Source organism: Lissotriton vulgaris, chromosome 10 (genome assembly GCF_964263255.1).
Source record: "Lissotriton vulgaris chromosome 10, aLisVul1.2, whole genome shotgun sequence".
In the NCBI taxonomy this organism is placed as follows: domain Eukaryota; kingdom Metazoa; phylum Chordata; class Amphibia; order Caudata; family Salamandridae; genus Lissotriton; species Lissotriton vulgaris.
The window spans coordinates 322,703,928-322,716,869 of record NC_141698.1 but is presented as its reverse complement, the minus strand read 5'-3'; the positions used below and the strand labels follow the sequence as shown (position 1 = coordinate 322,716,869).

At 42.7% G+C, this 12,942-nt stretch overlaps 1 protein-coding gene across 6 annotated transcripts in view; it reads right to left on the bottom strand.

Annotated features, from left to right (window-relative positions):
* SEC22C (SEC22 homolog C, vesicle trafficking protein) overlaps nucleotides 1–12,942 on the bottom strand; it is a 205,348-nt gene that overhangs the window by 156,276 nt on the left and 36,130 nt on the right. For 5 of the 6 annotated variants that reach the window (XM_086941100.1, XM_086941101.1, XM_086941104.1 and 2 more), the window contains 2 exons: nucleotides 6,334–6,430; nucleotides 3,850–4,061 (listed from right to left, as the gene is read on the bottom strand). In XM_086941100.1, the coding sequence (XP_086797226.1) occupies nucleotides 3,850–4,040 (191 nt within the window). In that variant the 5' untranslated portion in view covers nucleotides 4,041–4,061; nucleotides 6,334–6,430. Of the gene's footprint in view, nucleotides 1–3,849; nucleotides 4,062–6,333; nucleotides 6,431–7,639; nucleotides 7,697–12,942 lie in introns of all 6 variants that reach the window. The other variant, XM_086941103.1, reaches the window with a different exon arrangement.

The following is a 12,942-nucleotide window of genomic DNA, read 5'->3' as shown; positions in this document are numbered from 1 at the left end:
CCCTAGTCAGCCTCAATAAGGTGATCGTTCCCTGGATCTTTTTGATTGATATACAAAAAAAAAAATCCTCGCCATAAGAATACTCTATTATAGAATGATCAGAGTACCCAATTACTATATCTCTATTCAAGAAATTCTCTCCACTTAATTTCGAGAGCCACACAATTGACTTTTACCATATGCAAGTCTGAACCATCTTGCACAAGCTTCCCCATGTTTTTTAGCATTTTTAAACTGAATTACCTTTAAAAAAATTTGCCACTTTTCAACAAATAAAAATGTCGCCTTTTCTGCTTAATTAGTAACTTATATTTCTGATTGACTCTACTGAGCTCACTCTTTCGCTGACTGTCGAAATGCCCATCCCGCCTCGATCATGTTCTTCTCAGTTTCCCCTTTAGTAGTTTCCACTGGGAATCAAACCACGTTACTCCTTTCTTATTCTGGTAGGATTTAGTGATGTTTGCACCATGGACTTACCTATATTCATCCTTCAAACAGGCAACCACCTCGACTTGGTCCATCAATTCTATGCATATATGCAGATGAGCGAGTAGCTAGATTTGTTTCTCCCCAAGTCTGACTACAACTCTTCTGGAACATTCGGCTAAAAGAGGGAGAGGAAATCTGATACCCTCAACTATTTCAGACTTCGGATACTAACCTAATGGTAAATTATCGCTCTCGTAGTACTCTAAAGTCTGATACTAAATCATAGTGCTACATGGGAATATAAAACATGAACAATCGGACACACCTGTTTCGCATATCTAATGGCTCTACTTGCCAGAATATCCCTTTGAAATCTCCGATTCAGACATACTTGCCTCAAATTAATTAACATCGCATTATATTTTCTGTCAAAACTTGACCTTTTTGAATGATAGAATACTGCATGAGGTATGTAAAAGACAAAATAAAACAGCGAGCCAATATGGCAACCGCACCTCCTTCCCAATAACCAAAACACAGTCCTAAATATATCAATTCACTGCTCCCGCTGTTTCCAGAGAGCGAACCAAGGATCAAAGATAGTTCTATCCAGCAATGCGAAGTGCACCGCAAAAGAGAATTTCCGTAGCCAGTCAGCCCAATCCACAACAATCTTGTTTCCTAAGTGTCCTTTATTTTTCACAGGATTTACATAAAAACAGCCAACTCGTTACGTCCACTGCCTGTGGACTTCATCAGGGCGTAATAATTTATCATATAGTCTTCAAATGTAACAAGAGTTTTAATATCTTGAACCATTTAATATACTGGTTGGTGATCCGTATCTATTTTCCATAGGGCCCTTTCATATCCAGGGCAAAATGAGTATCCTCCTACAATTGCATGCGTCAATGGAAGAATGGTAAGTGCATTAACACATGTAATTGTAGGAGGGTACCAGTACAAATTTGAAGTTTTTCTTGACTTGGGAGTGCTCTTAAGGCACTATTCAGCTCAGACAGGAAGTGGTGCATGGCTAATTTGGCTGAGCAGGACTTCCATGATCTGCAAATTGCTTCCGTATAAGAAATCTGCTGGGAAGCACTACTCTGCAGCAAAGGCTGACCATTGTATTTTTAGCATAAAAGGAGCAGGTGGGAGCAATCCCATTCCAATTTAGAGTGCTCGAGATGAGGGGCCACCAGGCTTCTTCCTTTATAGCCTCTTTACTGCGTTGAATTTAGGTGAAACCCTTTAGAACAAGATCTAGCAGAGAGAGGGAGAAGGACCTTTAGTGAAGCTATCATTTTCACATCAATGTAATCAAAACATCTTACGCCTTTTCATTTGCTGCTTTAGTACCCCCCTACAACATTCGAGGGTTAGCTCGCTTCAGCCACTTCTTTATAGAAGGGCTAATTTTCTATAAGTCTAATTTCTCTATGTTCTGGGTGAATTAATGGCCTTCTTGATTGGGAAAGTGATCAAGAGGGTAAGTCAATTATAATATGCAATGGCACATCTACTGGAATATACACATACAAATATATGGACACATATACATACATATATATGTACACATATATACATACATATATATATATGTACACATATATACATACATAGAGAGAGAGAGAGAGAGAGAGAGAGAGAGAGAGAGGAGTCTAGGAGGCAGTATGTTACTGTCTTTGTGTTCTGTTTTATTTGTTATTATCTGTAAAGTGCACATTACACTTTGCGATAGGCTCTCAATCAATAGGCACTTTATGTTTTTACATATTTTATCTTTATTTACGTCACTCAATTTGATTTGAATCTGTATTTCAAATTAAGAAAAATCTCATAAAGCATGTTTTGGCAGCCTGTCAAAAACTTGAAATATCAATATTTATTCTTTGGGACGAGTCCAATTGATTCACTAGTTTGACTAACAATGATAATGCTTGTGGTTTAAAAAAAGTGAAATGGTTTGGGATTGACCTTGGCAAAGTGGGACATGCTCAGGACATGGAAGGTCGAGGCCCCCCCCTTACACCGTGACCTGGTAAAAGGGGATGGATCATTGCACAGGTTTGGGTCTCGAGGTCGCTGTGTACCAGTCCAGGAATGTCCGCTGAAACACCCAAAGATTAGACAGAGATGGGTAGATCATAGAGGTGTTGTGCTGTACACTGGCCGCTCCTTGAGATCATGGATGGATGAGGAGATTCAAACGTATGAGGGCGGAGGAGAGGGGTAGGAAAGCGGGTGACCATTGTTCAAGTTGACGTCGATGCTATGTGTCACTGTGTTTGCATTCCTGGGGGAAGAGGGGGGCGACGTGCAGGTTCTTGTTAATGCCTATGGATATATTGAGATAATCATCCTGTGTTTATTTGCCGGCCCACAAAGCCAAAGGTCATTGTCAAAATTCTATAAAATTTGTTGTAAAAAAAAAAAAAGAAATGGAAAGCATTTCAGGGTTAGGCCAAGTCATGGTTGGATATGCTTCTGTATTCCAGTTAGATATTTTGAGCCTGCAAGCATATACCTAAGAATTCTACACATGTGTGTATTCTAAAGGCATTCATTATTGTAGATTGTTTTGAATCTATATATCAATGTGCACACACAAATGCACCAATCCTGTATAAATCTGATACGCCACAGCCTGGATAAATGTATATCTATCTTATAAATATCTTAAGAACCAACAGCATACTACAGGGATGGCTATTTGAAGTGTATGGGTCAGTGGGACTCGTTTGTGTCCTGGAGATGATGCACATGTGTACAAAGAGGGAGTCCTATGCTATGAGTTACTAGGGTGCTGCAGATGTTTAATCAAGCCATATGCAAGAGATTAGGTTCATGACTGTCTCTGTGAGTAACCAAAGACTGCATAGATGGGTGTTCCAATAGCAAGAATCAGTGGGGAATAATACTAAATGGTGGGAAAGATGGCAATGGAAGGATTTCTAAATGGTCCCTAGATGTTTGTTCGATCTATAAACATTAGGTGGAGCAGAAATAGGAACATTCCTATCAAAAAAATAAAGTGAAACATTCCTCTGAAGAGGGAGGAGTTTCTAAACGCATTGCCTACCTAACAGTTAGGTGGGAAAAAACAGAAGGCTCCGAAAGTTTTTAAAAACATTAGCATATTTTTAGAGCAGTTTTCTGGCCTGAACTGGAGAAAGCAGAGTCACAACTTGGTTGTAAAAGATGGAGATCAGGACAAGGAACAATGAGCATTCCAGATGGAGTATTTTGTAACCACAACTATCGTATTTACACTACAGTGGATTTGATTCGTTTCTGTATTATCTAACCAACATCTTTTCACAAATGTCATACATGCAAAGTCATGAAGATATCATTTGCACTTTAATTCTATGTTAATATTAAGTGTTAGAAAAACAGCAATCATCTCCTTACTGTATACTGAGATGGCATCCTTCTGCGGTGCCGCGATCAGGACCCCTAGCTAGAGACACAGATAGAGCTTTCAGCTTTCTTTTGCACTCTGCAAAGTCCCTGTTCTGGTGGAAATCCGTGGAAGCGGAAAGTGGAAGTCCATCCCTTACCCGTACGACACAGGCAAAGAGGATCATGGACATTGTCCACATGGGAAGTCATGGAGACAAATTCTATAAAATAATAAGGAATACAAGAACAATTACATTCCGTGAATGTGACGTGTATCTTACATTTGTACACAGCAAAAAAGGCACACAATATTAACAGGATCAGTATGGGCATCACATTGTGAAACAGCTGTTACATAGCAGCCACAAAACATCTGTGATTTGACAAAGCTCTAAAATAACTTTGAATCTTTCTAAACAGTAAATATATTTATTGTTCAAGTTAAAGCAACTCAATGTAACTCGCTTGGAATGGGTCTAGGCTGACAGCCTCTAATCAGTTGTGCAATAAGCATGGTGAACAGGCGGTACACATGCCTTTGTAATAAGCCATCAACCCAGTGTATTACACTATTGTTCCCAATAAGAGACTATCCCCACGTTGGAAAATACGTATGGTCAGGAACGGATCAATCATAATAATAATAATAATAATAATAATAATCCGCATTTGTAAAACACACAATCACCCGTAAGGGTCTCAAGGCACTGGGGGCCGTCGGGAAGATTAAGCAAGCTATTGCCCAGAGTCACATGGTGCTGGACTAATCTGCCACCGGTTCCGGGGATCCAACCGTGATCCCCAGATTCCGGAGTCAGAAGCCCTAGCCGCGGTGCCACACCTCTTCCACCTCATCATTACATGTGGATATTCTGTATCAAGCAAAGGACGTATGATGGATGGGGGGCTATTATTTGTTGCACATTACTTGAAATAAAACTGCACTACAAAAAAAAAACTTTCGTAACTGTAATTTAATCTGTTTATTTTCAAGGACTGTGATTGTTGCTGTGCTAAATCACCCCGTGAACCTTCAAGGGAGAAGCTTGATAGTCAAGAAAAACATTATGATGGCTACAAACTGGGTATAAAGTCATATATATTAATTTCCATAACATTGTCGGAGGCACTATTACCGACTTGCCAATTTGTTTCTGCTCACAGCTAGACTTGAATATTTCATGGTGCCACCAGAGAGGAACTCTTTTATTAAATTGCCAACGATTTTTTGAATGGCACATGAGTCTTCTCATCGGCTAATCATCTCCAAAATAACAAGTTTATAATTTTGTAACTGGATCATAGTTAATCTCTTTGTAAGCCAATATGGCCCATTGCTCGAACAAGGTGCCTCATCGGTGTATTGAATCTAGTCAAAAATGTATTTTAAAAAATCAGTGCAAAATCATACTGTCAAAACAAGCAACAATAGTTTGTTTTGGTGTGAAGACATTGAGAATGAAGTGTTAAATCTATTTCTTCTGACTTTAAATCAGTGTCCAAATGGTTTCATTTTAGCAGGTCCTACATTACCAGAATGATGAAAGCCAAATTCTCTAAAGAAGAGAATCCAGAATGCATGGACGTCATTTAGGGGTTGTCAGGGGGCGCAGCTCCAACTCCTTTCTTTCTCCTCCGCGACCCCTGGCCCTACCCCTGCAACCCCTAGATCAGATCACACCAGGAACACAGATTAAAAGGGCTTTATATGAGCCGTAGTTTATTTCCCTTGTTCAGCTCTTTACCTCTGTTAACTTTTCCCTTTCGTTTCGCAGGTGCATTTCATGTTTAAATTTGGGAGAGCCCCCACGTGAGAAACTTTCTGATATAAAATAAGAAATAAAGCTGAAGTATAAATGTGAACACTGACAGAGGTAAGAGGGTCTTTAGCAATCCGATTTGATACTGCAATAAGGCATTTTAGCTTTTAATTTTCCAAATGTTTAAGTGCAAAACTGACAGGAGAGTCCATACAGCGTATATCGGCATTAATGGTCCAGCAGCAGATCTGTGCAGATTCAATCATGTTTCTATCCAAAAATAAAATTGGCTGTGTTCACGTTTATTTGAAGGATTTTATAAGTAGTATTTCTCTATACGTTACCATAAAGGGGCATACACGCTGTAGTGCAGTTTTAAAACTGCCATTTCAACCTGGCAAAATAAACCTTTTGTCAGGCCTAAGCCTTACTTTTTAATACATGCAAGAAACAAAAGTACTATTTCCAGCATTGATCGAGCAAAATAACTGAAGACACTTAACTTACAAACCACAAGGCATATAAACCAAATCTGTAAACATTAATCGTGTATCACTTCTTAAAATAACCAAGATATATTCTGAAAACTTTATAGCAAGTGCCTATTCTAATTTCCTATTAAATTTGAATGCAATAGATGATCAATTTCACACATGTGGAATCTTAATAACCCATTCAGCCTCCTATTACTTTGAAGAGACACAAAAAATGAAACAACAGGAAACAAGGTTACCTCCACAACTCAAATGATTATGACCCAATGCGCAAACTCTGAACAAGGTATGGATTTATTATTTTTCTCTTCTTCTGTTATCTTTCTGTTAAAATACCTGTGGAAAACAATTATATGTTAAAAGGAACAGAAGAATCATTAAGAATACTAGTACATATTTTAGCAAGTACAAAATCATTATATCCCAGACCCCATGATAAAATATTTTTGATTGAACATAAAGGAAATGTGCAGGAATGTAGAGTCTGTGAAACTGTATGTATTCAAGTTGACAGTAGGAAAATAAGTTTTCTTTTGAAACTAAGAAAGCTGAAATCAAAATTAATTTTAAGCATCTGGCCTAAGAGATCAAGGGCTAGATGTAGGTAATTCCGATTTACCTACCTACTCTTATATACCGAATTTTACCGATTCAGTATTTAAGAGTAGGTAAATAGGAAGGAGGCAGATGTAGGTAATTTTTATTTTACAATTACCGAATCTTACAGATTCGGTATTTACCGATTCGGTAAATACTGAATCGGTATTTACCGAATCGGTAAATACCGAATCCTGCAAGTGGGAACGGGGTGTCACTTTGACACCCTGTACCACCCCAATTCCAGGCTTGTGTGCCATGTGGCACACATACATGCCTGTGTGTCACATGGCACAGGTGTACATGCACAGATGTGCATGTACACCTGAATTCGGTATTTTACCACCCAATAGGATTGGGTGGTAAATACAGACTCCTAAAAGGGCCTGTGGCACTCTTTGAAGTGCCAGCTACATCTGGATTTACCGATTCGGTAAATATACCGATTCGGTATTTTAAATTTACCAAATCGGTAAAATATAGGCCCCCTACTTTCAAAAACCCTAATACCGGTCGGTAACGGCCGATTTCGACCGTTACAGACCGGTATTAGGGCTCCTACATCTGGCCCCAAGTGTGCTGAAATCGAATGAAGAATTATTTAACTTCCTGGATAACTAAAAATGTATGTAATGTACTAAATTTCTGGGGTAGTTATTCATTTACTTGATATGTACTAAAAGCAGTATCATTTGTTATTGTAGAACTGATGTTTTTTCATACTCACTCCCAGGTAGATTATCTGCATGTGAGTGTTTTGAATTTTTTTTTATTTATTACTAAGCAGAATCAGCAATCTGTTGTCACCATAAGAGGAACAATTTATGTTCCATAACATGTAATGCAAATAATATACATAAAATTGTTGCCCTGGTGTCTACAATGAATGAAACATTATTGATACACTGCATAAGGCAGCCTCTTTCAACCAGCAGAGTGCACACTTACCACTGGCTGGAAGCCACCACCCCGTTATCTACTTCCAATTGGGATTGGCAGGGACTCCTGCAGATGTAAGTCACCGACAGTCAATATACATGGGCAGGCACATAAGTTACGGACTGCACTGTTATGGTAGTATTTCAAATTCTAAAGTGATCTCGCACCTCACAATACCAATAATGATTATTACAGAGTGAGCCATACAAGGGCAAACAAAGCTTACTTTTATACCAGAATTTTACTGCCTAAATACATACAATATTTATGTTTGGCACCTGCACAGCTCGTCAAATATTCAAATTTCCACCAGGGTATAAAGGGGCTCGGTCCACTCTAGAGGAGACGGTTAGATAGTGGAGTGTCAGATTCAAATGGTCATGAGGTCAGGAAAACATGGTCTACTGCCCCTTTTTTCTAACTAGCAGGGTATGGGTGATTAGCGTCTGTAAACAGTCTCTGCTTAGCTGTTACTGCTGGATGGAATGATATCTTGTCAAAGTTATGAAGCTTTTGTTTTATTTGTCACTTGCATGACATAAGAAATGGTCCATCCTTACAATAATACAGTTGGAAAATTGCTGTTTGTAGTGGCATAAAATTATTTCAGATACCATGTATATTAAAATGTTCAGTCCATAAATCTAGCGTATGGGGTGTTGCTTGACAGCCAAAGATGGTGGACTCTTGATGTTGCATGCCCATTGACTTTCCCCACCATCTGACATAAACCAACGACAACAATACAACTAAGGGCCTGGATAGCTGTGCTGTAGGTGGTCGGTGGCTGGCCCCATTTACCAACTTCAAGAAGGGTCAGGTGCTGGCTCGGTGGTGGCCCAGCAGGGCATGGGATTGATGTGGCCCCCTGTTTCAACAGGCTGATCGAGAAGAGAGCATTGGTCCCAGCCATTCTGCTAGAGCATGGTAGGCCTCCGGTGGGGGTTTTGAACTAAGAGCCTGAAGCTCACTCACCCTCCTTGCTGAGGTAATAGCCACAAGAAAGACTGTCTAAAAAGACAAAAGCCTCAAAGGACAAGTATGTAAGGGTTCAAACGAGAAACCCATCAAGAAAGAAAAACAAGATTCAAGTCCCATTGAGGCATCACAAAAGGTGTAGGTGGAAACCTATTAGTGAGGCCTCTAATAAATCTCAAAACAATGGGAGATTTAAATAAAGATGGCTGATCTGGCAAACAAAGAAGAGCCGAAAGAGACGACAAATATCCCTTAACAGTTGCCACAGCACATCCCTGCTGAGCCTCGAAAAGTGAAAACTGAAGAACATTTGACAAGTGGGCCTTCAAAGGATCAATGGATCTCTCTCTATACCATTTAAAAAATCTTGACCATCTATACGAGTAAATAGACTTAGTGGAGTGTCGCCTGGACGATAAGATAACATCCACTACATCCGGTGGGAGAGAGAAGGAACTCAGGTTGCCCCGTTCAATCTCAAGGTATGAAGGTGCAGGCTAAGGAGGTAGGGGTGTAGAACCTGCCCCTGCGAATGCGAGATGAGGTCTGCCCTGAGAGGGAGATGGAGCGGAAGGGCGATGAGAGGTGAAGTAGATCTGTATACCACACCCTTCTTGGCCAATCTGGGGCGATCAATATAACTTGGGCCGGGCTTGGTGAATCTTCCTCAGAACCGAGGAATCAAGGGTATGGGAGGAAACGCGTAAAGGAGTTGCGAGCTCCAATTCAATTAAAACGTGTCCCCCAACGCTTCCTGCACCAGATACTGAAGACTGTAGAACAACGGGCAGTGCACATTCTCGTGAGTGGCAAACAGGTCCAACAGAGGAGTCCCCCACATGTTAAAGATGTGATGAACCACCTCCGGATGAAGCCTCCACTTATGATCCGCCAAGTAATGCCGACTGAGACTGTCCGCACAAACATTTAGCACACCGGCCAGATGATTTGCAAATACACAAATCTGATGGTTCTGTGCCCAGAACGAGAGGCTCAGAGCCTCTCGGCAGAGACAGCATGACCCTACACCTCCCTGCTTGTTGATGTACCACATCATGGTAGTGTTGTCCGTCAGAACCTCAACCGACTGACCGCGAAGGGAAGGAAGGAAAGCCTTTAGTGCCAAACGTATGGCCCGCAATTCCAGAAGGCGGATGTGAAGCAACCTTTCCTCTAGAAACCAAAGACCTTTGACCTCCAGATGCTTCAGATGAGCCCCCCACCCCAGAGTGGAGGCATCTGTGATCACTGTGGCTACTGGAGGAGGAGACTGAAAGGGCTTGCCTTGAGTAAGGTTGCCCTGCACACTCCACCAAGTCAGCTCTGCTGCAGCTTCTCTGGAGATCCTGACTGACTCCCTGAGATCTCCATTATGTTGATACCACTGCCTGCGGAGGCACCACTGGAGTGCCCTCATGTGCCAGCACGCATGACCGACCAACAGTATGCAGGAACCGAACAGACCGAGCAGGTGAAGGACCTTTAGGACCGGAACAACCGCTCCATTGTGAAACAAAGGAATCATCTTCTGAATTAGTATCCACTACCGCCCCTATGAACAGGTCGCGCTGAGAGGGCACCAGATGAGATTTGAGCACATTTAATAAAAAGCCCAAGTTGAACAACAGTTGAGTAGTTACATGCAGATGATGAAGCATCATCTCTGGCGACTCCGCTTTGAGCCGCCAGTCGTACAGATAAGGGATCACTGGGATCCCCGACCTTCTGAGATGAGCCGCCACCACTGCCATCACCTTTGTGAAGACTCAAGGTGCAGTAGTAAGACCAAACGGTAGGACCGCAAACTGGTAGTGCTGCGACCCCACTGTAAAATGGAGATACTTCCTGTGTGAACGTAGGGTGGGAATGTGAAAATACGCATCCTGTAAATCAATTGACACCATCCAGTCCTCTTGCTGCAGTGCCAAAAGAACCTGCATAAGGGTCAGCATCTTGAATTTCTCCTGACTAAGGTAAAAAATCTTGTGGTCCAGGATCGGACGTAAACTGCCATCCTTCCTGGGGATCAGGAAATACCGGGAGTAGCATCCCTGACCCCTCTCCTGCTCCTCGACCACCTCTATCGCACCTTTCTGTAGGAGCACAAGGACTTCCTTCTGAAGGAGAATTAAATGATCATCTGAACAAGAACCTTGGCAAGGAGGGTCAGGTGGAGGAAATTCCCGAAAGGGAAGGGCGTACCCATTCTCTACAAGGTTTAAAACCCATAGGTCTGACATGACCGATTTCCAACCCTGTAGAGAATGAGACAACCGGTCCCCTACAGGGCCTACATGATCCAGGATGGGAGATCTAGGGCTGCTTTCCTGCATTACCAGGAGGAGCAGGGGGGGGTAGAAGAGGAGGAGCATAGATTGTGAGAACACCCACGTTGGTGACCCTTGGCTCTTCCTCTATAGGACTTATAGAGCGGATTTTGCTGCTGCTGTTGCTGAGGTTGCAGGAAGCTACGAAAGGAAGACCTTCCAAATCCGTGATATTTTCTATATCCAAACGCCCTTGACTGGGTTTGCAGTCCCAAAGACTTTGCCGTAGCTCTACTGTCTTTAAACCTTTGAATCCGCCTTTTCCATGAAAAGCTTCGACCCATCAAAAGGCAAATCAACCAGAGTAGCTTGAAAATCCAGGGAAAACAGTGGATTTAAGCCAAGCTTGCCTCCTGGTAGCAATGGAAGAACCCATACCTCTGGCCACTGAATCTGCCGTACCCAGGCAAGATTGAATAACCTGTCTAGCAGCAGCATGAGCATCTGTAAGAACCTCCATAAAATTTCCCCTCTCCATCAGGCAGCTTGGGTGCCAATTTCTTTGCCGAGTTCTTCAAGGCATGAATACAACGGCCCAACAAACAGGTATCATTGGTAGATTTAAGAGCCATGCTTGAAGAGGAAAAGACTTTCTTAGCCAACTGCTCCAGTTTTTTAGAGGCCCTGTCAGCAGGAGCCTGGGGAAAAGTACCCAAATACTGTTTAGAGCAGGACGCCTGCACCTCCACCTTTCTGGAGAAGGATGAGATGACAGAAAGAGAGGATCCCCTGGAGCAGTTCTATACCTTCTTGCCACCGACTTAGACACAGCAGGAGAAGAGAGTGGTTTCCGCCACACCTCTAGAATAGGCTCAGTCAACACTTCATTAAAAGGTAACAAAGGTACAACTATTGAAGAAGGCGAATGAAGAACCTCAGTGAGCAAATTTGGCCTATACTCAGCAGTTGGTAACTGTAAGTCCAAAAGCTCTGCCGCCTTTCTTGTTACAGTATGGTGTGGGGCTACATCTTGAGGCGAAGAAGCCCTTGTGGATGAAAGCTCCCACTCAGGAGAAGTGTCCAGCCCACTTGCGTCCTGTATGCCTTCAAAATCATCCACTGATTCCACTATCTCACCTTCTTCAACCTCCTGCCTTTGATACTGCTCTTCCTCAAAAAGTCTCTGTGCCTCTCTCTCTTTGATCGAATTCTAGGTATCGGCGTCAGCGGAGCCACACGCATCTCCGACATCTATGGAGCCAGCGTGGAAGGAGGTTCCGAAGGCGGAATCGGCGCCGCACGAGGCCAAGAGGAAGGTCCACCAGACGGCGCGAGGGACTCCATAAACTGCGTCAAAACCCTCAGAGCTGGAAACTGCCATGACGGCGCCATCTGCATGAATGGCACAAAGGGTGCCTGGGCATAGTGCTGTGGCACTCCCAAGTTGAAGGCCAGCGGACTCACGGGACCTGAAGGTGCTCCGGAAGGGAAGGCTGCCTTAGCAAAAACTCCATACATAGCATTCAAAAAATGCATAGGATATGATCCTGGAGTTGGAAATTGAGGAAATGGATTCAAACCAGAATCCAAATGAGGAACCACCGGAACAGCTGGATCCACCGGAGCCACAGGATCGACCTTGTGAACAGGAAAAGCAGGAGTCGAAACAATCTGGAGTGGTAACTCTTCTGAATCCGGCGAACCCCTCGGCGACAAGAGACTGCGCCGAAGTGCCTTTAGACGAAGGAGATCTCCCCGGAGTCACTCGAGGAGAAAGAGAAAGCAAAGGAGACACAAGTTATTTTTGACGATGTCGAGGGGCAGGCGAAGGCGACCTCAAAGCCTTACTCTTCGACGAACGGCGCCGAGATCCATGTCTTCTCTTCTTTTTGGGTTTCCTCGACTTCGACGAGTGCGAAGCAGATGACTTCGTCTTAGCCCTTTTTCAACCTCTTCCTTCCTTCTTTACTTTAGCCATTAAGAGCTTTGGTTCCCGTTCCTTAAGAGCCTTAGGATTCATCTTCCTGCAGCTGGAACAATCCTCCACGTCGTGATCAGACGACAAAC